This window comes from Neophocaena asiaeorientalis, unplaced genomic scaffold (genome assembly GCF_003031525.2).
Source record: "Neophocaena asiaeorientalis asiaeorientalis breed wild unplaced genomic scaffold, Neophocaena_asiaeorientalis_V1.1 scaffold43, whole genome shotgun sequence".
NCBI classification, from domain to species: domain Eukaryota; kingdom Metazoa; phylum Chordata; class Mammalia; order Artiodactyla; family Phocoenidae; genus Neophocaena; species Neophocaena asiaeorientalis.
In genome coordinates, this window is record NW_020173674.1 from 8,787,602 (window position 1) to 8,811,090 (window position 23,489).

The 23,489-nt window shown below is 44.7% G+C and overlaps 1 protein-coding gene and 1 pseudogene across 1 annotated transcript; both read right to left on the reverse strand.

Annotated features, from left to right (window-relative positions):
* Nucleotides 1-8,071: 8,071 nt before the first annotated feature.
* On the reverse strand, nt 8,072-8,893 carry LOC112402289 (40S ribosomal protein S4, X isoform-like). Its single transcript, XM_024749107.1, is given in 2 exon segments — nt 8,072-8,651; nt 8,654-8,893. Coding segments are annotated over 2 exon segments (801 nt in total). The 5' UTR covers nt 8,889-8,893; the 3' UTR covers nt 8,072-8,085.
* Nucleotides 8,894-12,320: 3,427 nt separating this feature from the next.
* LOC112402559 (uncharacterized) lies at nt 12,321-12,437 on the reverse strand (annotated as a pseudogene).
* Nucleotides 12,438-23,489: the final 11,052 nt, after the last annotated feature.

A 23,489-nucleotide genomic window follows, 5' to 3' on the forward strand; every position in this document is an offset into this window, starting at 1 on the left:
CGGGAGAGGCCACAACAGTGAGAGGGCTGTGTACCGAAAAAAAAAAAAAAAAAAAGAAGCAGACTCACAGATAGAGAAAACAAACGTGGTTACCAGTGGCGGGGAGGGGCAATATAGGGGTGAGGGAGCAGGAGATACAAACTACTGGGTATAAGATAGGCTCCAGGATGTACTATACGACATGGGGAATATAGCCAATATTTTGTAACAGCTGAAATGGAAAGTAACCTTTAAAATTGTATTAAAAATTTTTAATTAAAAAAATAAAATGCAGGGCTTCCCTGGTGGCGCAGTGGTTGAGTCCGCCTGCCGATGCAGAGGACGCAGGTTCGTGCCCCGGTCCGGGAAGATCCCACATGCCGCGGAGCGGCTGGGCCCGTGAGCCATGGCCGCTGAGCCTGCGCGTCCGGAGCCTGTGCTCCGCAACGGGAGAGGCCACAACAGTGAGAGGCCGGAGTCCCGCAAAATAAATAAATAAATAGATAAATAGATAGATAGATAATAAAATGCAAAAACAAAAGTAGCATGTGAAGGTAAAGGGATAAAAGTGAAAAGGAATTTAAACAACACTGTATGGTATCAAGAGGAAGCTGTTTATGTAGGAAAACAAACCAAAACTTGTAACTGTTCAACCAAATAAAGAATAAATCTGGGTGAAGGAGAGGACAGAAAAGCAACAGGGCAAGACCGCAGAGAAGAGGACTGAAGGTGACTCGAGATCCTCAGATCCTACAGTGCCTGTTGCTAAATATAAAACTTAGTATTTACTGTAGAATTCGAAGTCTATAATGTGTCCAAGAAGAATTTAGCCTTCAAGAAAAGGCTGGGACAAAGCAAAGAAAAAAGCAGTTCAAGAGTCCAGAGGCCAATAAGGACAAATAATGAGGCCACAAGCCTTCAGGACTTTACACTCACTCAGAAGATGGGGGTGGGGCCCTTAAGTTCAGAGGGCCAAGTGCACAGAGAAAGTTCCTTTCTAATCCCCTGTTGAAAAAATTCATGTCACCTGTTTCCCAACAAGTGAGGATTACTTGATCTTAGTCAAAAGATATGGAAGTTTTTTCCCCTCAGTGTGTAAAAAAAAGAATTCCAAAGACAGAGCAAAGATGGGAGGATAGTTAGAAACTTAGGAGACTGTCCAACAGACACGACAATGCTGCCAAAGCTGAAGGCATAATTCCAAAACACCCAGATAAAAAGCATTCAGGCTCTGCCTCTAAACTACCCATCAGCCTTGAGTTTAGCCATTTGAAAAATGGATGACGGCTGAAGTTAAGGAACCAAGCATTTGGAAGCCAAAGTACAGCTGAGATGAAAGCAGAGAAGGAGGCTGACCCCAACCAAAGGGGCCCACTTGGCAGCTGTTATTAGAAGAAGCGATGTTGAAATATTACTTTACTACAAATCCTGCAGAAGGGGCACTGGCTGCTGAAGAGAACTGTCAGAGCTGTCTCAGTGAAGGGTGAGGAACGTGAGGGGGGATAAAAGCCAGAAAGAGTAAAGGAAACGCCAACCAAAGCCTTCTCTTAGAAGAAGAGAAATGAAAACATCTGTAAAGTATCTCATACTCACAATGGACAAATGAACAACACTGCAGCAAGCCATTCTCTCTAATGCAACCAAGTATTAAAAGAGAAACACCAGAGATACAGCAGATCAAGTTATGGAAGAGTTAGAGAAGTACTTTTAACATATTACCCTTGGATAGATGACATCATATATTCAATTGATCAAGACTTCCCTGATCAGTTTCTTAACCACTGGTGGCGCAGTGGTTAAGAATCTGCCTGACAATGCAGGGGACATGGGTTCCAGCCGTGGTCCAGGAAGATCCCACGTGCCGTGGAGCAACTAAGCCCGGTACCACAACTACTGAGCCTGCGCTCTAGAGCCCACGAGCCACGACTACTGAAGCCCGTGCTCCTAGGGCCCGTGCTCCGCAACGAGAAGCCACCACAATGAGAAGCCTGTGCACCGCAACAAAGAGTAGCCCCCGCAACTAGAGAAAGCCCACACGCAGCAACAAAGACGCAACGCAGCCAAAAAACAAACAAAAAAACAAACTCAACTTAAAAAAAAAATAAATCTCAACTTTAAAAACAAAAGATATTCAACTGATCAGAGACAGAATACTGATCTCATCAAAAGGCTAATTGGTGGTAAGAGATTAAATGATTCCTTAAATGATCACCAAAGTACTCCAATGTCAGCTCCTTCTGCAGTTCTAGTCACACAATACTGTAGGTATTGTCACCTTCCCCATCTCCACTGCTCCTCAAAACTTTCTATCATCACATTCTTTGGAAGAAAGTCACTAAGTGTAGCCACACTCAAGAGGTATGAGGTTAAGCTCTGCCTCCCAGAGCTGGGAGTATCTTCATAAATTATTTGGGATTTTTCTGTATGGAAGATTTGTCTCTTTTCCCTTATTTATTTATTTATCTATTCATTTATTTATATCAGTATAAGTCAACATATGTATGTATTCTTGGATACTTATTTTATACTTTGGGTTAGAATCCAACACTATATTGCTTTGCTGCTCAAATTATTCCAGCTTTGGCCACTGTGAGCTCTTTCAGTCTGGCCACTGTGTCCTTTTAATACATTCCCCCTCCCCGCGCCCCCTTTTTGTAACACTACTTGTTTTCTGGCACTGCAAGATGCTCCAGGTTCATCTTGTATATTCTCTAGGGCCCCAGCCCTAGAATCAGCCATTTCTCCAAGGAGCCCTGGTCCCTTTTATTGGAGAATGGTATTAGAAATCAAGACATGGGCACTCAGGTGTCTTTTTTTTTTTTTAATAAATTTATTTGTTTATTGGCTGTGTTGGGTCTTCGTTGCTGCACACGGGCTTTCTCTAGTTGCGGTGAGCGGGGGCTACTTTCTGTTGCGGTGCGCGGGCTTCTCATTGGGTGGCTTCTCCTACTGCAGAGCACAGGCTCTAGGCACGCGGGCTTCAGTAGTTGTGAAACGTGGGCTCAGTAGTTGTGGCTCGCGGTCTCCAGAGCGCAGGTTCAGTAGCTGTGTTGCCCGGGCTTAGTTGCTCCGCAGCATGTGGGATGTTCCAGGACCAGGGCTCAAACCGTATCCCCTGCATTGCAGGCAGATTCTTAACCACTGCGCCACCACGGAAGTCCCTCAGGTGTCCTTTGATGAACAAAAGTTATCCATCAAAAATATATCAGTCTCATGTAGCAACGAAGACCCAACACAGCCAAAAATAAATCAATAAAATAAATTAAAAATATATATATATATATCAGTCTCGGGACTTCCCTGGTGATCCAGTGGTTAAGACTCCACATTCCCAATGCAAGGGGCCCAGGTTCGATCCCTGCTCAGTGAACTAGATCCTGCGTGCCACAACTAAAGACCCCACATGCCGCAACTAAAGATCCTGCATGCTGCAACTAAAGATCCCACATGCCGCAACTAAGACCCGGAGCAGCCAAATAAATAAATAAATAAAATATTAAAAAAGCAAATAAATAAAGGGCCTGTATTATTTAATACATATATGCATATATTAAATATATATATCAGTTATATATTTATATATTATTAAATATATACATGTATATCAGTCTTGGGAATTCCCTGGCAGTCCAGTGGTTAGGACTCTGCACTTTCACTGCTGACGGCGTGAGTGCGATCCCTAGTCAAGGAACTAAGACCCCACAAGATACGCAGTGCAGACAAAAAAATTTTTTTCTTTAAATAAATAAATAAATATATATATATCAGTCTTTTCTTGTATACTCTGGTTTTGGGGGTTTTTAGTGTCCTATTTTTTTTTTCAACATCTTTATTGGAGTAAATTGCTTTACATTGTTGTGTTAGTTTCTGCTGTATAACCAAGTGAATCAGCTATAAGTATACTTATATCCCCATATCCCCATATCCCCTCCCTCTTGCATCTCCCTCCCACCCTCCCTACCCCACCCCTCTAGGTGGTCACAAAGCACCGAGCTGATCTCCCTGTGCTATGCGGCTGCTTCCCACTAGCTATATTACATTTGGTAGTGTATATATATCAATGCCACACTCTCACTTCATCCCAGCTTGCCCCCTCCCCTTGTTCTTAAGTCCATTCTCTACATCTGCGTCTTTATTCCTGTCCTCCCCCTATGTTCTTCAGAACCTTTTTTTTTTTTTAGATTCCATATATATGTGTTAGCATATGGTATTTGTTTTTCTCTTTCTGACTTACTTCACTCTGTATGACAGATTCTAGGTCCAGCCACCTCACTACAAATAACTCAATTTCGTTTCTTTTTATGGCTGAGTAATATTCTATTGTATATATGTGCCACATCTTCTTTATCCATTCATCTCTCGATGGACTTTAATGTCCTATTTTTTAAATCTTTCCTTACTTCAAGGCCTGAAAGATACTCATCTATATTTTCTACACAAAAAAAGGAAGGTTTTATTTTTGACATTGCAATCCTTAATCAATCTTTAGTTTATGTTTACTTATGGCATAAGGTAGAGAGCCTATCTCATTTTTTTTCCACATGGGTAACTGTAACACAATTAAAATATATATATATATTCGGTCTTTGTCCCTAGTTCCTGACAGAGAGCTCCTAAATCCCTTAGAATCTCGTCGGTGATAGGAATGTCTTTTGTTTTAATGAGGCCACTCTTGGTGGACTTCTAGAAAGCTTGAAGATGGGGGCTGGTTATCAGAAAGTCATGATTGGAAGGTTGGAACTTTCAGTCCCACCCCCCAACCTCTGGGAAGGGGAGAGGGGCTAGAGACTGGGTTAATCACCAATGGCAATGATTTAATCACTCATACCTACATAATGAAACCTCCATTAAAAACCCCTAAATGATAGGGTTCACAGTTTCCGAGTTGGTGAACACATCAGGGTGCGGGTGAGGTGGCACAAACACCCCCACTCCTTGCCCTATGCATTCTTCCATTTGGCTGTTCCTGAGTTGTATCCTTTACAATAAACTGGTAATAGTAAAACGCTGTACATGTCCTCAGTCCCTCAAGGACCCCATTTATTCTCAAATCTACTAAAGGACCCCCAAATCTTTGTTCATCTTTAGTTAGTTCTATATTTCTACTTATTCAAAATTAAACTTATCTTGCCATTCCCACAATCCCCTATAGCCTCTCCTCCTCAATCCCCCTGCTCAATATCACAGTTCAGTGAGTGACACTGGCATTCTTCCAGTTTTCTAGGCCAGAAGCACTTGGGCAATTTTCTTAGCTCTTACATCTCCCTATCCTCCTTGTCCAGCTAGATGCTGGTATAAACTCTGTAGCCTGGTTAATATAATTACAGTATCTCCACTTAAAGAAAAACAGAAACTTCTCCTGCCTGCTATCACGCAGTTCTCTAAACAAGTTGGAAATCGTTCCAAGTCTTCATCCAGACTTAAAATGTGCCAGTTCTTTTTTTTTTTTTTTTTGCGGTACGCGGGCCTTTCACTGTTGTGGCCTCTCCTGTTGCGGAGCACAGGCTCCGGACGCGCAGGCTCAGCGGCCATGGCTCACGGGCCCAGCAGCTCCGCGGCATGTGGGATCTTCCCGGACTGGGGCACGAACCCGCGTCCCCTGCATCAGCAGGCGGACTCTCAACCACTGCGCCACCAGCGAAGCCCCAAAATGTGCCAGTTCTTGATCCTGCATTCAGTATTTCAAATCCTGTCTTATAAATGTATTTATACAAATAAATATATTTGTATTTAATATAAGACAATGTATTAATATATTTGCATAAGCAAATGTATTAATAAACGAAGCTCTCAAGCACTTTTGATTTTCACAGGCATTCAAAATGGCTAAATGTTACCAGAGCTTTCCAAAAATACAATCCTAAAGACACATAATGAGACGTTGGGATCTTAGATTTCAATATGCACTTCCTGAACATAAACTCTTCCTTCATTCCCTCAAGGCAAGTGACTCGGTATTTGAATAGCTCCACCCACATCTGCCCCTGCTCCTACCTGTGCTCCCTTTTGGGTCAATTATAGGAAAAATCCTCTTAGGGCTCCATGCAGGGAAATAGATGCTTGACTACATTTTTCCAAAAAATTTTTATATTCAGTAAGGTGAAAAGGGGGTATATAGTGTTGAGAAGTAGACATTTAGGGACAAGTATAGAATATAATAGAAACCTGAATTTGAAATAACCACCCACTCTGGACCTAAAGTGGTTAATTTCAACAACTCTCTATAAAATAATTTGGACTACAGATAAACTAAAGACAAATTAAAAAAAAAAAGTAAAATACATCACTAAGAAGGGAAACCCTCTTTTCTATTTCAAAATAGAAACTGTTACACTAATGAAATGCTAACTAGAATGTAACCAATCTGAGAAAGGAAATAAACTTTTTCCTTACAGTCAGTGATTACCACAGCCTGATTTTCACAGCTTCTTTTGAACCATTATAAGTCCCCAATAACACATGTTCCCAGAGGTGCTGCAATACCAGCCTGTGATACTGCGATATAAGAAATATGTATTTGGGACTTTCCGGGTGGTCCAGTGGTTATGACTCCGCACATCCCCTGCAGGGAGCACGGGTTCAATCCCCTAGTCAGGGAACTAAGAACCCATATGCGGTGTGGCCAACAGAAGGAAGGAAGGAATTTGGTCTTCATTCCTCTTTCCTGGAACAAGAGCTTCTAAAACCTTTGGACTCTCTAGAGTAAAGAGTGTCATTTTGTATGTTAACAAGGTGACCTGGGTGGGGGTGGGTGCGTTCCAGGATGAAGACTTGTTGCCAGAAGAACCTGAGTAATTAGGAGTTTGGAACTTTCAGCGCCACCCCTCAGCCTCCAGAGGGGAGAGGACCTGAAGGCTGAGTAATCGCCAGCGGCCAGTGATCATGCCTATATAATGGAAACTGCATACAGATCCTAATCAACAGGGCTTGGAGAGCTTCCAGGCTGATGAACACATCCGTTTGCCAAGCAGATGTCACACCTCAAGTCCACAGGGTCATAAGACTCTGCGCTTGGAACCTCACCCTATGTACCTCTTCATCTGGCTGTTCATTTGTATCCTTTATAATATCCTTTATAATGAACTGATAATAGTATGTAAAGTATTTCCCTGAGTTCTATGAGCTGTTATAGCAAACTCAAACCTGAGGAGGGGGTTGTGGGAACCCCTAATCTTTAGCCAACTCAGAAGTGTGGGTAACTTGCAGATCCACTGCTTGAGATTGTTGTGTGAAGTGGGGAACAGTCTGTGAGACTGAGCCCTTACTTAACCTGTGGGGTCTGTGCAACCCCAGGTAGTTTTAGAACTAAATGAAATTGTAGGACATCCAGTTGGTGTCCCCACAGCACTGGAGAATTGCTTGGTGGAAAACCCACACATTAAGTGTCAGAAGTACTCTGTGCAGAAAACATCATGGTAGTTAGCAGTAAACAGGCCATTAAAGCAGATTCTTCTCACAGACCCTCGCACTCAAATCTGGAAATGTTATTTAAGGAAGCTTTTTTCTTAGTCATTTCACTCAACAGAAAAGGTACAAAATATCTACGGAAATGTAGACATTTAGAGAGATATTTTTAAATAGCAGAAATCTAGATTCTGGTTATCACACTTCCATGAAAAGAGTAAATGATCTCAAACAAAAATTTGTACTATTGGGCTTCCCTGGTGGCGCAGTGGTTGAGAGTCCGCCTGCCGATGCAAGGGACGCAGGTTCGTGCCCCGGCCCGGGAAGATCCCACATGCCGCGGAGCTGCTGGGCCCGTGAGCCATGGCCGCTGAGCCTGCACGTCCGGAGCCTGTGCTCCGCAGCGGGAGAGGCCACAACGGTGAGAGGCCCGCGTACCGCAAAAAAAAAAAAGAAAAAGAAAAAAATTTGTACTATTAAAGGTGCTGACCAGAGAGAAAAATTAAAACTCAAAAGTCTAAGAAAAATGGATCTTATAGCAAGTTTGGAAAGGGAAGTCCTTTTTCATCCTCAAATTAGAAAGCAGCATTAGAATTGAGTTACCATACAGCAAGTTCCTTTTTTTTTTTTTTTTTAACACTAAAGAGGCTTTTAATTATGTAGCGTTATCTCTAAGTACAAAGACTTTCCCAATCACATCACTTAGAGATCATTTTCTCCACTGCTCTGTTTGGCCGCCAGTCTCTTGTCTCTCTCCTCAGCAATGGTAAGGCGGACACCCTTTCCACGAGGAAGAGAGATCCATGGTTTGTTGCCTTTGCCAATAACGAAAATGTTGGACAGCCGGGTGGCAAAGCTATTGCCGTTGGCATCTTTCACATGAACTACATCAAAAGCACCAGGATGTCTCTCCCGGTTAGTGATCACACCAATTCTTCCCAGGTTAGCACCTCCAGTCACCATGCACAGGTTACCAGTGTCAAATTTGATGAAATCAGTAATCTTGCCAGTCTCCAAATCAATCTGAATGGTGTCATTCACCTTGATGAGGGGATCAGGGTAGCGGATGGTGCGAGCATCATGGGTCACCAGATGAGGGATTCCTTTTGTCCCCACAAAGATCTTTCTCACTTTGCATAACTTATACTTGGCCTCCTCAGGTGTAATACGATGAACAGCAAAGCGACCCTTGGTGTCATAGATCAGACGAAAATTCTCTCCAGTCTTGTCAATGCTGATGATATCCATAAAACCAACAGGGTAGGTTAATCAGTGCGGACCTTGCCATCAATCTTGATGAAACGCTGCATGCAGATCTTCTTTACTTCATCTCCTGTTAGGGCATATTTAAGTCTGTTCCTTACGAAAATAATTAGGGGGAGACATTCCCTCAGCTTGTGGGGACTGGTAGATGGACAAGGAGCAAACACACCAGTCAGTTTATCCAGCATCCAATGCTCTGGAGCAGCTACGCGCTTCAGGTGCTTTTTGGGACCACGAGCCATGGCTGCGCTAGGCACGGAAAGAGTGAGCAAGTTTCTTTAAAATAGAAATATCAATAATTTACAAAACACTTGTATAGGTAACTAAAATTTGATTTGGGGAATAAAACTGATACCTAAATGTTTTTCTTACTTATAGAAAATAAAATTCTGTATAGAAAAATCAAACTGAATCTAGACAAATTATTAGAATAAGAGTTCAATAAAATACTAGACATAAAATAATATACAAAAACAATTCTGTTCTGTACACCAGTAGCAAACAACTAGAAAATGTCTTTTTTTTTGAGTTGTCATATACACTAGCAATGAAAACTAAGAGCTAAGATAAAATCTAACAGTAAATAGATAACTTCTTTATGAAGGAAAAGATAATATCCTACAGAAACTCATTCACACAAAAAACACTGAGTACCTAGTATGTGCCAGGCACTTTTCTATGAGCTGGGGTGGTAGCGAGGAAAGAGACCCTGCTTTCATGAAGCTTAATTCCACTGAGTGAAAGAAAGACAATTAAAAAATACTCAACCATACATAGTATGTCAAATGATTACAAGTGCTTTGAAAAGATAGAGGAGGGTGAGAAGGAGACTACTTTATTCAAGGAAATCATCTCTGATGAGGTGACATTTGAGCAAAGACCCAAGGAGGTAAACGAACAAGGGAGCTTTCTAAAAGAAAGTTTTCTAGGTGAGGGAATAGCAAGTGTAAAGACCAAAAGGAGAAATGTCACATATTCATGAATAGAAAGATTTGATGTCATAAAGAAATTAATGCTCCCTGATGAAATAAAATTAAGTCAAGATAAGAAAAATTTAACATAAAGTTTTTCTCTGCAGTTTGAGCCACTACCCTGCCCTTTCACTGTGCATTGTGTACCTGCATTATGCATTAACTAGATCCCCTTAGAACACACAGCATGCCTACTTGCAAAAAGAAACAACAAACAAACAAAGCAATTTCCTCCTGGCACCAGGAAGGTAACTCCTCAGAAGATAAGATAACATTCCTTTCTCAATTCTGTAAGGGGTCACAATAACTCACAACTCGCCTTGTTGGACTATGTTACTTTGATGTATGACCCTTTGTCTCAAAAACTCATAAAACTGTGCTTTGACCTCTAACAGAGGAATAGTCCTCAGAGCTTTCTGAAAGACTGTCTCCTGGGTTATAATCCTCAGGTTGGCTTAAATAAAATGTTCCAGTTCTTTCTTAGACTGACTATTGGTTAATTTTTTCATTGACATCCCCGAACAATCTGTCTATCCACTGCAATTCCAATACAAATCTGAATATCTGTTCTTGGGAACTTTATGATTCTATAACACGTGTAAGAGAAAAGGGCCAAAAACAGTAAAGATTTTTTTTTTTAAAGTAATATTTTTGAAGACAAATCCTACCATATACCAAGCATGTTATATTCTTAAGTAATAATAATAGCATGCTAAAGTAATAATAATAGCAGGCTATAGCCACAGGGATGGACAAACGGACCAGTAGAACAGAATATGAAATCTAAAAGAAACTCATGCATATTTGAAACCTTAATATATGCAGAGATAATATTACAACCACTGGAGGAAGGAATAGCTATTCACCAAATGGTGCTGAAAAAAATAAAATTAGGTCACTATTTAAAAGTAAACACAATAATATATTCCAAGTGATTAAAAGACCTAAGTATGAAAAGCAAATATTTAAAATTTTTAGAAAAAAAATTAGAATATCTTTCTGACTTCAAGGTAAGGAAGGAGTTCTTAAACAAGACACAAAAGCACAAAACATTAAGAAAAGAACTGATAAATTCTGCAAGAAAAATCTGTGCATCAGGAGACCATAACAAACTGAAAATACAAGCCACAAACGGGAGAAGACATCGTATCTGAAACGAATAAAACAACAGAGTCTTGCATAAAACATATAAATCACTGAAAACCAGTAAGGAAAAGGCCAACAACCTGGTAGGAAAAAAAAAATTTACAGACTACGAACAGTCATTTCACAAAATTGGATACACAAAAGAATGGCCAGTGAACTCTTGACACATTACATAACCTTAGTAGTAACCAAGAAAATGCAGATTAAAATCACAACAAAATATAATTTTATGTCCATCAGATTGGCAGTATTAAAACATCTGACTGAACCAAGTGATGACAAGAACATGAAATTGCATAAGTGACAACATTAACTGGTACAATCTCTCTAGGTGAGCAACTTGCAAAAGCCTGTAGAATTGAAAATACTCATAGCTATTACCCAGAAATGTCATTCCTGGATTCATAACCCAGAGAAACCCTCATCCACATGCACAAAGCAATATACAAAGGATTTCACTGCAGCACTGGTTAAGTAGTAAAAACTTGGAAATCTTAAAAAGGGTTTATCACTAGGGGACAAAATAATTTGTAGAAAACGTCTAACTAGAGTACTATAACTAAATCTTAAAGAGCTAGGGCACAAAAAGACAGAAAAAATGCATCAAAACTATAATGTTAAAGAAAAAGGGGAAATAGCAGGTTTCACCTTAAAATTTTTTCCCAAAAACTAAATGATACACAGAACACCAGCAGTCTGCATTTCCTTTTTAATAAATTTATTTATTTATTTTTGGCTGTGTTGGGTCTTCGTTGCTGTGCGGCCTTTCTCTAGCTGTGGCAAGAGGGGGATATTCTTTGTTGCAGTGTGTGGGCTTCACAATGCGTGGGCTTCTCATTGTGGTGCCTTCTCTTGTTGTGAAGCACGGGTCTCTAGGCGTGTGGGTTTCAGCAGTTGTTGCACACAGGCTCAGTAGTTGTGGCTCACGGGCTCTAGAGCGCAGGCTCAGAGTTGCGGTGCACGGGCTTAGTTGCTCTGTGGCATGTGGGATTTTCCTGGACCAGGGCTCAAACCCGTGTCCCTTGCACTGGCAGGCAGATTCTTAACCACTGTACCACCAAGGAAGTCCAACAGTCTGCACTTTAATTGACATCTATCCCAAAAGGGAGAACCACACCATTCATGGAGGAACTGAGACATCAGACTGATTTGTGGAATGGATGGAGCAAGCCTCTGGTTCATCTCCCTGTTCCAAAATTCCACTTAATAAAGTATCCTTAGGGCTTCCCTGGTGGTGTATTGGTTAAGAATCTGCCTGCCAACACAGGGGACATGGGTTCGAGCCCTGGTTTGGGAAGATCCCACATGCCACAGCAACTAAGCCCATGTGCCATAACTACTGAGCCTGCGCTCAAAACTGAGCCTGAGCTCTAGACCCCACGAGCCACAACTACTGAAGCCCGGGCGCCTAGAGCCCGTGCTCCACAACAAAAGAAGACACTGCAATGAGGAGCCCACGCACCGCAATGAAGAGTAGCCCTCGCTCGCTGCAACTAGAGAAAGCCCGCGCACAGCAACGAACACCCAACCTAGCCAAAAATAAAGTAAATATAATAAATTATTTTTTTAATAAAATAAAATAAATAAAGTATCCTCAGGTAGAGGATTTATGAGATGTTAAATGATAAGAACAGATACTAACCTTGATCTTGGGCCAAAAACCAAAGAAACAACCTATAATTAAGATTCCCTAACCAACAAGGACCTACTGTATAGCACAGGGAACTATATTCAATATTTTGTAATAACCTATAAGGGAAAAAATCTGAAAAGAATGTATCTATGCATATGTGTGTGTGTGATATGTGTGCGTGTGTGTATATATATATAGGTGTGTGTGTGTATATATATATAGGTGTGTGTGTGTATATATATAGGTATGTGTGTGTGATATGTGTGTGTGTATATATATAGGTGTGTGTGTGTATATATATAGGTGTGTGTGTGTGTATATATATAGGTGTGTGTGTATATATATAGGTGTGTGTGTGTATATATATAGGTGTGTGTGTATATATATATAGGTGTGTGTGTGATGTGTGTGTGTATATATATAGGTGTGTGTGTACATATATAGGTGTGTGTGTATATATATAGGTGTGTGTGTGTGATGTGTGTGTGTGTATATATATATAGGTGTGTGTGTGTATATATATAGGTGTGTGTGTGTATATATATATAGGTGTGTGTGTGATATGTGTGTGTGTGTATATATAGGTGTGTGTGTACATATATAGGTGTGTGTGTATATATATAGGTGTGTGTGTGTGATGTGTGTGTGTGTATATATATAGGTGTGTGTGTGTATATATATAGGTGTGTGTGTGTGTATATATATAGGTGTGTGTGTATATATATAGGTGTGTGTGTGTATATATATAGGTGTGTGTGTGTGTATATATATATAGGTGTGTGTGTGTACATGTGGCTGAATCACTGTGCTGTACACCTGAAACTGACACAACACTGTAAATCAACTACACTTCAATTAAAAAAGAGAAAAGTTCTCATCAGGCTTTGCTTCCCAAACTTTCACACAAGGCCACAGAAGCAGCCTTAAAGTTGTTCCTTTTAAAATTCCACATATTTGGCTCTTCCAAAACCCAGTCTAACCCTTCCCTGGGAGAGCTTCCCACTGTCACACTCCTCCATGGTTCAGGAAATAAGGAAATTCTGTTCTCAGATTGCATTTTTGCCCTACAGGTGAACATCCTATCCTGCTCCTTGCAGAGCACTGCTCATTTGCTTATTCCTACTCCTCTACTGGTAGAGGCAGTGCCTCTTGCTGCCAGGAGAGGGCAGACCAATTCCCTGGAGCAGCTGCCATCCTCCCAGAAAGATTCCTGTTAGAGGAACCTGTTTATGGTTCAAAAGTATTTCTTCTAACAACCTCTTCAGGAGCTTACTTCATAGCACAGAGCAGGTAATCAATGAATTCTAGTGACATGCCTTGTTATACGTGATGGGGATAAAGTAATAAATTATTCAGACAAGATTTCTGACCTCAGGGAATATATGCCAGAAAGGGGTCAGGTAGAGCGACAGGGAGGGAAGCAGTGGTGTTATTGAAACTGAAAAGGGAAACTGGGCCTTGCTGGCTCTGTTGGTAGTGAGACAGGAAGACAAGAGTACAGCCATTTCGGAAAAGAACCGAGGAACGGCCTTGGGCAAAACAGGCCTTCAAGCTAAAGAACAAAGGCCCTGGGGGCCTGAGTCCCAGAGACAAAAACCAGGCTCGCATGAATAAAAGATTAACTTTATCTCTGTTACACTAACCTAGCTGCCACAAGACAAGAAGCTCAACTATCTGTTCCTTATCTGTATCCTTATCTGTTCCTGTGCTTTCTTGCAGAAAATTCTCCTGCATTTCTTTCCCCTCACAGAAGCGCTCCTTATTCCTGACAGCCAACCCTGTTCCTTATCTGTATCCTTATCTGTTCCTGTGCTTTCTTGCAGAAAATTCTCCTGCATTTCTTTCCCCTCACAGAAGCGCTCCTTATTCCTGACAGCCAACCCTGTTCCTTATCTGTATCCTTATCTGTTCCTGTGCTTTCTTGCAGAAAATTCTTATGCATTTCTTTCCCCTCACAGAAGCACTCCTTATTCCTGACAGCCAGCCTGGGGCCACCGGCTGCTGATCAAAGAGCTTTCATGATTTCTGCAAATTATCATTCATCATGAGACAAACCCTCCCTTTTGTTATAAAAGCAACTCGCCCCTTCTACTCAGGGAGCTGGCTCTTTTTTTTTTTCCTGCCTTCTCCCTTGTGCACAAGCTATCTCTTTTAATAAAAAGCTTTTGTTTGCCTGAGAGTCTTGTAGAAGCGATATTCATTTCTACAGTATGGCTGTCCAAGAGTCTGGAAAGGGCCTGGTAACAGTAGGAACAGACTTTAAGAGCAAAGGAGGAGGATTCTGAGCTGAGATCGGCTTTTTTATTTGGAAAGATCACTCTGGCTATCCTGGGGAGAATGGATTAGAAGCGGGTAGAGTCAGAGCCAGGGAACCTGGTCAGGAATCTCTAGCAGAAATCCAGGGGTGAAGGGCTTGAACTAGGGTACTGAGAAAGAGAAAAGTAGCTGCTAATGTCCAGAAGCTGGCCTGGCCCTCACTGCTAGGCCTTGGTGTTCTCATGTTGAACATAACATCAGACAAGGCTACTCTGTGGTCACGGTGGATGAAGAAAAAAACCAGAACAAGATCATTCACATAATCACGTCTAAACACAAACGAAAACGTGAACACTGTCCAGATCACAAAAGTCCAAACATCTCTCCATCCTGGCTAATACGAGTGACTGCTGCTACTTCGCCAATTACAGATTCAGCTTCATTGTAGTCTCCCCTCTTTCTAGATAAGACTTATTAAGATATCCAATAACAAAATGATCCCACTTCCTGAAAACACCCAGAGTAAAGCCCCACGAGCTTAAACCCTCACCCAAATCACCTAACGCCAGCCCAAATCCTGTAAGTTTTTCTAACACTCTCCCCCCCATGGTGTCTGTTCTTCCTCCTGTAACAAGTAATAAATCCAACCTGCTCTGATACAAGTACGTTCCTGACAGTCTTCAGCTGGAGGGCATTTACAGTATGGAGGCAGTGGGGATAATGTCTGTCTTGGACAACTGAGTAAAAGAGGGCACGCTGGAGAAGGAACAGATTTGTGGGGAAAGATGATGAATTCAGTTTTGGACAAGTTGAGCCAGATGTTGATGAACCACCCCAATGAACACGTCTGGCAGTCAGATACAAGGGTCTGCAGTTCAGGAGATCCTGGATTGAGATGAAGTTTGGGAGATGGCGGAATATGTATAGTTAATGAAGTCATGGTCATGGATAAATTGGTCTAGCCAGACAGAAAACAAGTGGATCCAGGACAGAACGCTGAGTGCAATGGGTTGAAGAGAGAATGGGAAGTTAGAAAGTCGCTGGAGTGGGGACCCAGCAGTTTCAAAGATTTCTACTTTGTCTTTCCCAGGCCAAAGGCTCAATGTGGGGGTTACTCCAGGTCCAAGTATATCAATCCCATTAAGCATTTGGGGACCAGGGATATGATCACTGGTTAAGAATCCAAGGACTTCAGGGAGCTTTCTTGGGACCCAGGACTCAACCCCTGGCAAGGATTCCAGTGGGTGGGGCAAAATCACTGCTATGGTGGCTCGTAGAAGCTTTGAGAAAGCAATGGCCTATGCTGAGTGAAACAGATATGCCTGACTTGCCCTAGTAGGTGGTACAGGAAGGAATACAGAGGCTGAAGAAAGCAGGCATGCCAGAATGGATACATTAGGTGAGGCCAGAAGACCCACCAGAGAATTGTGTTCCAAGAAAGGGTCTAGAGGACACAATATTCACCAAGGCCATCTATTGAGAGGGGTATCAGCATCACTAAGAAGTTCAGGGGTGGTTCTCCTCTATGGTGGAGGACAGGAAGTCACAGAGCTGAGCTACTTAACATGCGATGTATGGGGATGGTACTCCCTGCCCATCCCCATCAAGTAAAACAGAAGAGGTTTAACAGAAGCACTGCTTAACTGCCAGAAGCCAGAAAGCTGTAATTACCATAAGAATGGCAAGATTGGAGGGTTAGCCTTGGGGCCTTGACCCATCAGAGACAGTTGTAGGTATAATAAACAATGGTATCCCTAGCGGGAAAGTAGATGGGAAGCCAAGGAAGCCAAGAATGCTGCTGAACATCTACAACCTGAAGAAAGAAAGAAGAAAGGAGCAGAAGGCTAAATACAGTCACCACAATAAATAGTAGCCAAGAGGAAGCTTGCACAAGCCTCTTAGCCTCATCCACCAGCAAGAAGAACTACATGTCCTGCAGCCTGTGGAAGGAAAACCACATTCACAGAAAGATAGACAAAATGAAAAGGCAGAGGACTCTGTACCAGATGAAGGAACAAGATAAAACCCCAGAAAAACAACTAAATGAAGTGGAGATAGGCAACCTTCCAGAAAAACAATTCAGAATAATGATAGTGAAGATGATCCAGGACCTCGGAAAAAGAATGGAGGCAAAGATCAAGAAGAAGCAAGAAATGTTTAAAGAAGACCTAGAAGAATTAAAGAACAAACAAACAGAGATGAACAGTACAATAACTGAAATGAAAAATGCACTAGAAGGAATCAATAGCAGAATAACTGAGGCAGAAGAACGGATAAGTGACCTGGAGGACAGAATGGTGGAATGCACTGCCGCAAAACAAAATAAAGAAAAAAGAATGAAAAGAAATGAAGATGGCCTAAGAGACCTCTGGGACAACATTAAATGCAACAACATTCGCATTATAGGGGTCCCAGAAGGAGAAGAGAGAGAGAAAGGACCCGAGAAAATATTTGAAGAGATTATAGTTGAAAACTTCCCTAACATGGGAAATGAAAGAGCCACCCAAGTCCAAGAAGTGCAGAGAGTCCCAGGCAGGATAAACCCAAGGAGAAACACGCCAAGACACACAGTAATCAAACTGACAAAAATTAAGTGTAAGGCCAACTGGCCCGAGGCAGGGGAACGCAATCAGACTCACAGGTTGCATCACACCGAAACTTTCCGGACCACCCAGTTCCAGAAACTGACCTGGAGACTTTCCAGACCACCCAGTTCCAGGAACTGACCTGGGGACTTTCCACCCGGCCCAGCCTTCCCGCCTTTCGAGGGGCGGGACTAACGGTCCCAAGACTGATGCAACCGGCACCAGATATTGCCACGATACCGGAAAAGACCACCAAATAAGGAATACCCTGCGCCCTCCCGGATTCACCACACCGCTTTCCCTTCTTCCCCTATAAATTCTGCCCAAACCCTCGCCCGGGCGCGACTTCTCTGGTCCCTTTCTCTCGGACCAGTGAACCTCGCCCGGGAGCGTACCCAAATAAAGCTTGTTTAAGCTCTCCTCCGCTTTTGGTGCCGTTCCTTACATTTGCCGAAACCCGGGAGGGGTACCAAGCCCCGCGGGTTACCGCGCAGGCCGCTCCTCCCCTCCCCCAGGAGACAACCAGGGAACCTCTACTCAGCCACCCGATCCGGCAGAAAACGGGGTAAGTTCCCCTCCCTTGTTCCCTCCGACCCTCAGAGTCCCTGCCCACCGGACTCCCTGTCCTTAATCGCGGCCGCGTCAGGGACTCCTCTGTCCTCTCTCCGGGCCTCGGGCAACTGTGGAGACGTCCCAATCGCCTGACCGCCCTCTGACCTGCCGTGAATTGGAGACTGAGACCAGGGACGCCTCTCTCCCTTCTCCATTCACTCAGGGACAGACTGGGGGTCATGGGAACCTCACAATCGAAACCAGATCCTAAGACGCCCCTGGGGTGTCTCCTAGCCAATTTTACAGCCCTCGGTTTCTCCCAAGATCTCCGTCGCCGACGGCTTATTTTCTATTCCACTGTGGCCTGGCCACAGTATCCTCTAGACAATCAATCCAAATGGCCTCCTGAAGGGACTTTCGATTTTAACATCCTCCGTGATCTAGATAATTACTGCCGCAGGACGGGCAAATGGTCCGAGGTCCCCTATGTTCGGGCCTTCTCGTATTTACGCTCCCGCCCTTCCCTCTGCATCGATTGTTCCATTTCCCAGATCCTTCTTGCCAAACAGACATCTCCTACATCGAAGCCCCTAATTTCCTTTGATCTCTTGCCTCTCCCCCCTCCAGAGCCCCTCTCCAACCTCCACCCTACCCTGAAGCGGTCCCTCCTCCTTCCCAACCCGCTCCGGCCCCTCCAGGCCCCTCCAACCGCTCCCCCGCCTCCCTCAACTGTTTCTCCCACGCCCCTTGCTTACACGCTCTCACGACTCCCAGGATCCAAATCTCCTCTGCCCTCTGAGGGAGGTAGCAGGAGTGGAAGGATTGGAGTTCATGTTCCCTCTTCCCTCCAAGATCTCTCTCAAATAGGAAAGCGATTAGGCTCCTTTTCTGCCGACTCTTCCCGCTACATCAAAGAATTTCGCTACCTCTCTCAAGCTTACGATCTGACCTGGCACGATATCTTTGTGATCCTATCTTCTACTCTGACCCCTGACGAGAGGGAAAGAATTCAAACTGCTGCCCGAAACCATGCAGATCAGGTTCACCTTACCAACAGCTCCATGCCTGTTGGAGTGACTGCCGTACCTGGCACCGATCCAGGCTGGACTTATCAGGATGGCCAAGATGGCCGGCGTAAACGCAACCTCACGATCCAATGCCTCCTGGCTGGCATGCAGGCTGCCGCTCATAAGGTAGTCCATTTTGAAAAACTAAAAGAGATAACCCAAGAACCTAACGAAAATCCAGCTATCTTTCTCAATCGCCTTACAGAGGCCTTAACTCTCTATACCCGGCTGGATCCCGACACCCTGGCAGGGGCAACGGTCCTAGCCACCCATTTTATTACCCAATCAAACCCGGACATCCGAAAGAATTAAAACGGGCAGAAGACGGCCCTCAGACCCCTACTCGAGATCTGGTAAAGATGGCCTTTAAAGTCTATAGTGGCCGTGAGGATTTGGCAGAATCCTGCTGACAGGCTCGGATGCACCAAAAGGTGGCCCTCCAAACCCAAGCTCTTGTAGCCGCCCTAAGGCCAACCATCTCCCATGGATCACAGCATCCACGGGGTCCGCAAAAGGCAACCCCGCCAGGGGCCTGCTTCAAATGCGGAAAAGAAGGCCACTGGGCTCACCAATGTCCCAATCCCTGACCTCCTTCTAAGCCCTGCCCCAGCTGCGGGCTAACGGACCACTGGAAGAGTGACTGCCCTACGACTGGCCCTCCCTCAGCGTCTCCACGTTGGGGGCAGGCCGACCCAACAGCATTAACACTCGAACTGCTGGGTCTGGCTGACGACTGACGGCACCCGGACTCGAAGGCCCCCATCACCCTCGCTGAGCCCAGGGTAACGCTACAGGTAGCGGGTAAGTCCATCTCATTTCTGGTGGACACGGGGGCTACCTATTCGGTCCTGCCTACCTACTTCGGGCCAGTTTCTCCTTCCCAGATCTCGGTCATGGATATTGATGGCAAACCATCCTGTCCACTCCCATGTCATATCGAAGGACTCCCTTTTACTCATTCCTTCTTAGTCATACCATCCTGCCCAGTTCCTTTGCTAGGCCGAGATGTCCTTTTCCACTTAGGGGCCTCCCTCCAGCTGGTTAGACTTGACCCTAAGGTCCCCTCCTCCCAACTCCTGCTTCCTCTTCTCAGTCTATCTCTAGAACCCTCTCCCTCCTGCCCTCCTCTTCCAACCACACCATACCCAATCAATCCCCAAGTTTGGGATACTTCTAAGCCCATAATAGCAACACACCATTCCCCCGTCCTCATCCACCTAAAGGACCTCTCCAAATTGCTATCAAGGCCCCAATTTCCCATCTCTGAGACTCACCTTAGGGGCCTACAACCTATTATCACCAGACTCCTAAACCAGGGACTCCTTATCCCCACTGACTCTCCCTGCAACACCCCCATCCTACCTGTCCTCAAGGCCTCAGGGGATTATCGCCTGGTCCAGGACCTCCGACTAATCAATGAGGCCATAATTCCTCTCCACCCAGTAGTACCAAACCCATACACCTTGCTCTCCCATATGCCCCCATCCACAACCCACTTTACGGTTCTGGATCTCAAAGATGCCTTTTTCACTATCCCCCTACATCCCGACTCCTATTTCCTCTTCGCCTTTACCTGGACGGATCCGGATACTCATACTTCCATTCAGCTCACCTGGACAGTTCTTCCCCAGGGCTTCCGCGACAGTCCTCACCTCTTCCGTCAGGCGCTGGCATGGGACCTCACTTCCTGCTCCCTTATCCCCAGCACACTCCTTCAATATGTAGATGGCCTCCTCCTCTGTAGCCCGTCTCTCAGCCTCTCAAGACAACATACTGCAGATCTCCTCAATTACCTTGGCTCTCGCGGTTATCGGGTCTCCCCAGCCAAGGCTCAGTTATCTGTATCTTCTGTAATCTACCTGGGGCTCCACCTTATCCCTACCACAAAAGGTCTAACAGCCGACCGCACCCGAATTATCCGTGAACTCCAGCCTCCGGAAACATTGGAACAAATTCTCTCCTTTTTGGGCCTTATAGTATTTTTCCGGCACTGGATCCCTAACTTTGCTCTCCTCACTAAACCCTTATATCTAGCCACTAAAGAAACCCCTCAAGGACCCCTCACCTCTCCTTCCGCCATTCGACAGGCCTTTCTCACCCTCCATAACGCTCTGATATCTTCTCCTCCCCTTTCTCTGCTCAACCCAAACCGACCTTTTCAACTTTTTGTGGATGAACAGGCCGGAATAGCCACTGGACTCCTTGCCCAGCCTGTAGGGCCTTCCTACCGCCCCGTGGCTTACCTCTCCAAACAGCTAGACCCAACCATTCGGGGATGGCAACCATGTCTTCGGGCCCTAGCAGCGGCAGCCGAACTGACCAAACAAACATTCAAACTGACTCTGGCCCACCCACTAACCGTGTTTTCCTCCCACCGGCTGGTCGACCTCCTAGGCCACAAGTCTCTCTCCCTCCTGGGCCCCTCCCGCATCCAGGAGTTCCACCTCCTGTTCATTGAAAACCCAGCTATTTCTCTTGATCTCTCCCCTCGCCTGAACCCGGCTTCCCTCCTGCCTATCTCTGGCACCAGGGGCTTTCCATCCCATTCCTGCCCTCATGTCATAGAAGCCTTCAAGCCACCAAGAGAGGGACTCTTTGACACCCCTCTTTCAAATCCGGACCACACTCTCTTTGTGGATGGTAGTTCGATACTCAGTCCTGACTCGGTCCTGACAGATGCCGACGGGCGGCCTACGCGGTAGTAACCATCTCAACCATTATCGAGGCCAACCGCCTCCCAGAAGGGACAACCTCTCAAAGGGCTGAACTGATAGCACTCATGCGGGCCCTCGACCTCTAAGGGCCAAAGGGCCATCTTTCTCCCTATGGTTGCAGGCATTTCCCTCGCCTTCTCTCTCGTTGCTGCGGGCATCAGGGGAGGAGCCCTAACACACAGTGTCTCAACATCCCGTGACCTAGAACAGAAACTCCAGCTAGCCATCGAGGCTTCTGCCGCCTCCATCACCTCCCTCCAGCGCCAGATCACCTCAGTAGCCCAAGTTGCCCTCCAAAATCGACAAGCCCTGGATCTCCTGACGGCCAACAAAGGAGGTACCTGCGTCTTCCTACAGGAGGAATGCTGCTATTACATCAATGAAACAGGACTCGTCGAAGACAACGTAAACGCCCTCCATCGCTTAAGAACTCCAACGCAAACACCAACAGTACGCCTCCCCAATTCCCGATTGGTGGCGGTCCACCCTCTATACCTGGCTAACACCAATCTTAGGCCCCGTAATTCTCATCTGTATCTTGCTCATGTTTGCTCCCTGTTTTCTAAGGTTCCTTTGCAGGCGCATGGAGGAAGTCTCTCGGGTGGCCACAAACCAAATGCTCCTCAGCCCTTACACCTTGATTCCTACAGAACCCCCCACTGGTGTCCCTTAAGCCTCGGACCTCTGGTCGCCCGACTTCCCTTTCGATGCCCCCATTCAGCAAGAAGTAGCCAGAGATCAGAACGCCGCCCCATTACACCAAAGATGTCGGGATGTAAGGCCAACTGGCCCAAGGCAGGGGAACGCAATCAGACTCACAGGTTGCATCACACCGAAACTTTCCAGACCACCCAGTTCCAGAAACTGACCTGGAGACTTTCCGGACCACCCAGTTCCAGGAACTGACCTGGGGACTTTCCACCCGGCCCAGCCTTCCCGCCTTTCGAGGGGCGGGACTAACGGTCCCAAGACTGATGCAACCGGCACCAGATATTGCCACGATACCCGAAAAGGCCACCAAATAAGGAATACCCTGCGCCCTCCCAGATTTACCACACCCCTTTCCTTTCTTCCCCTATAAATTCTGCCCAGACCCTCACCCGGGCGTGACTTCTCTGGCCCCTTTCTCTCGGACCAGTGAACCTCGCCCGGGAGCGCTCCCTAATAAAGCTCACTTGAAGCTTTCCTCTGTTTCGCAATGCCATTTGTTAAGATCCGACCTTACATTAAGGACAAAGAAAAATTATTGAAAGCAACAAGGGAAAAACGACAAATAACATACAAGGGAACTCCCATAATGTTAACAGCTGATTTCTCAGCAGAAACTCTACAAGCCAGAAAGGAGTGGCATGATATATTTAAAGTGGTGAAAGGGAAGAACCTACAGTCAAGATTACTCTACCAGGCAAGGATCTCATTCAGATTCTATGGAGAAATCAAAAGCTTTACAGACAAGCAAAAGCTAAGAGAATTCAGCACCACCAAACCAGCTCTACAACAAACGCTAAAGGAACTTCTCTAAGTGGGAACACAAGAGAAGAAGAGGACCTACAAAAACAAACCCATAACACTTAAGAAAATGGTAATAGGAACATACAATCACATAAAATAGACTTTAAAATAAAGAATGTTACAAGAGACAAGGAAGGGCACTACATAATGATCAACGGACCAATCCAAGAAGAAGATATAACAATTATATATATATATGCACTCAACATAGGAGCACCTCAATACATAAGGCAACTGCTAACAGTCATAAAAGAGGAAATCAACAGTAACACAATAATAGAGGGGGACAATAAAACCTCACTTACACCAATGGACAGATCTTCCAGACAGAAAATTAATAAGAAAACACAAGCTTTAAATGACACAAGAGACCAGAGAGATTTAATTGATATTTATAGGACATTCCA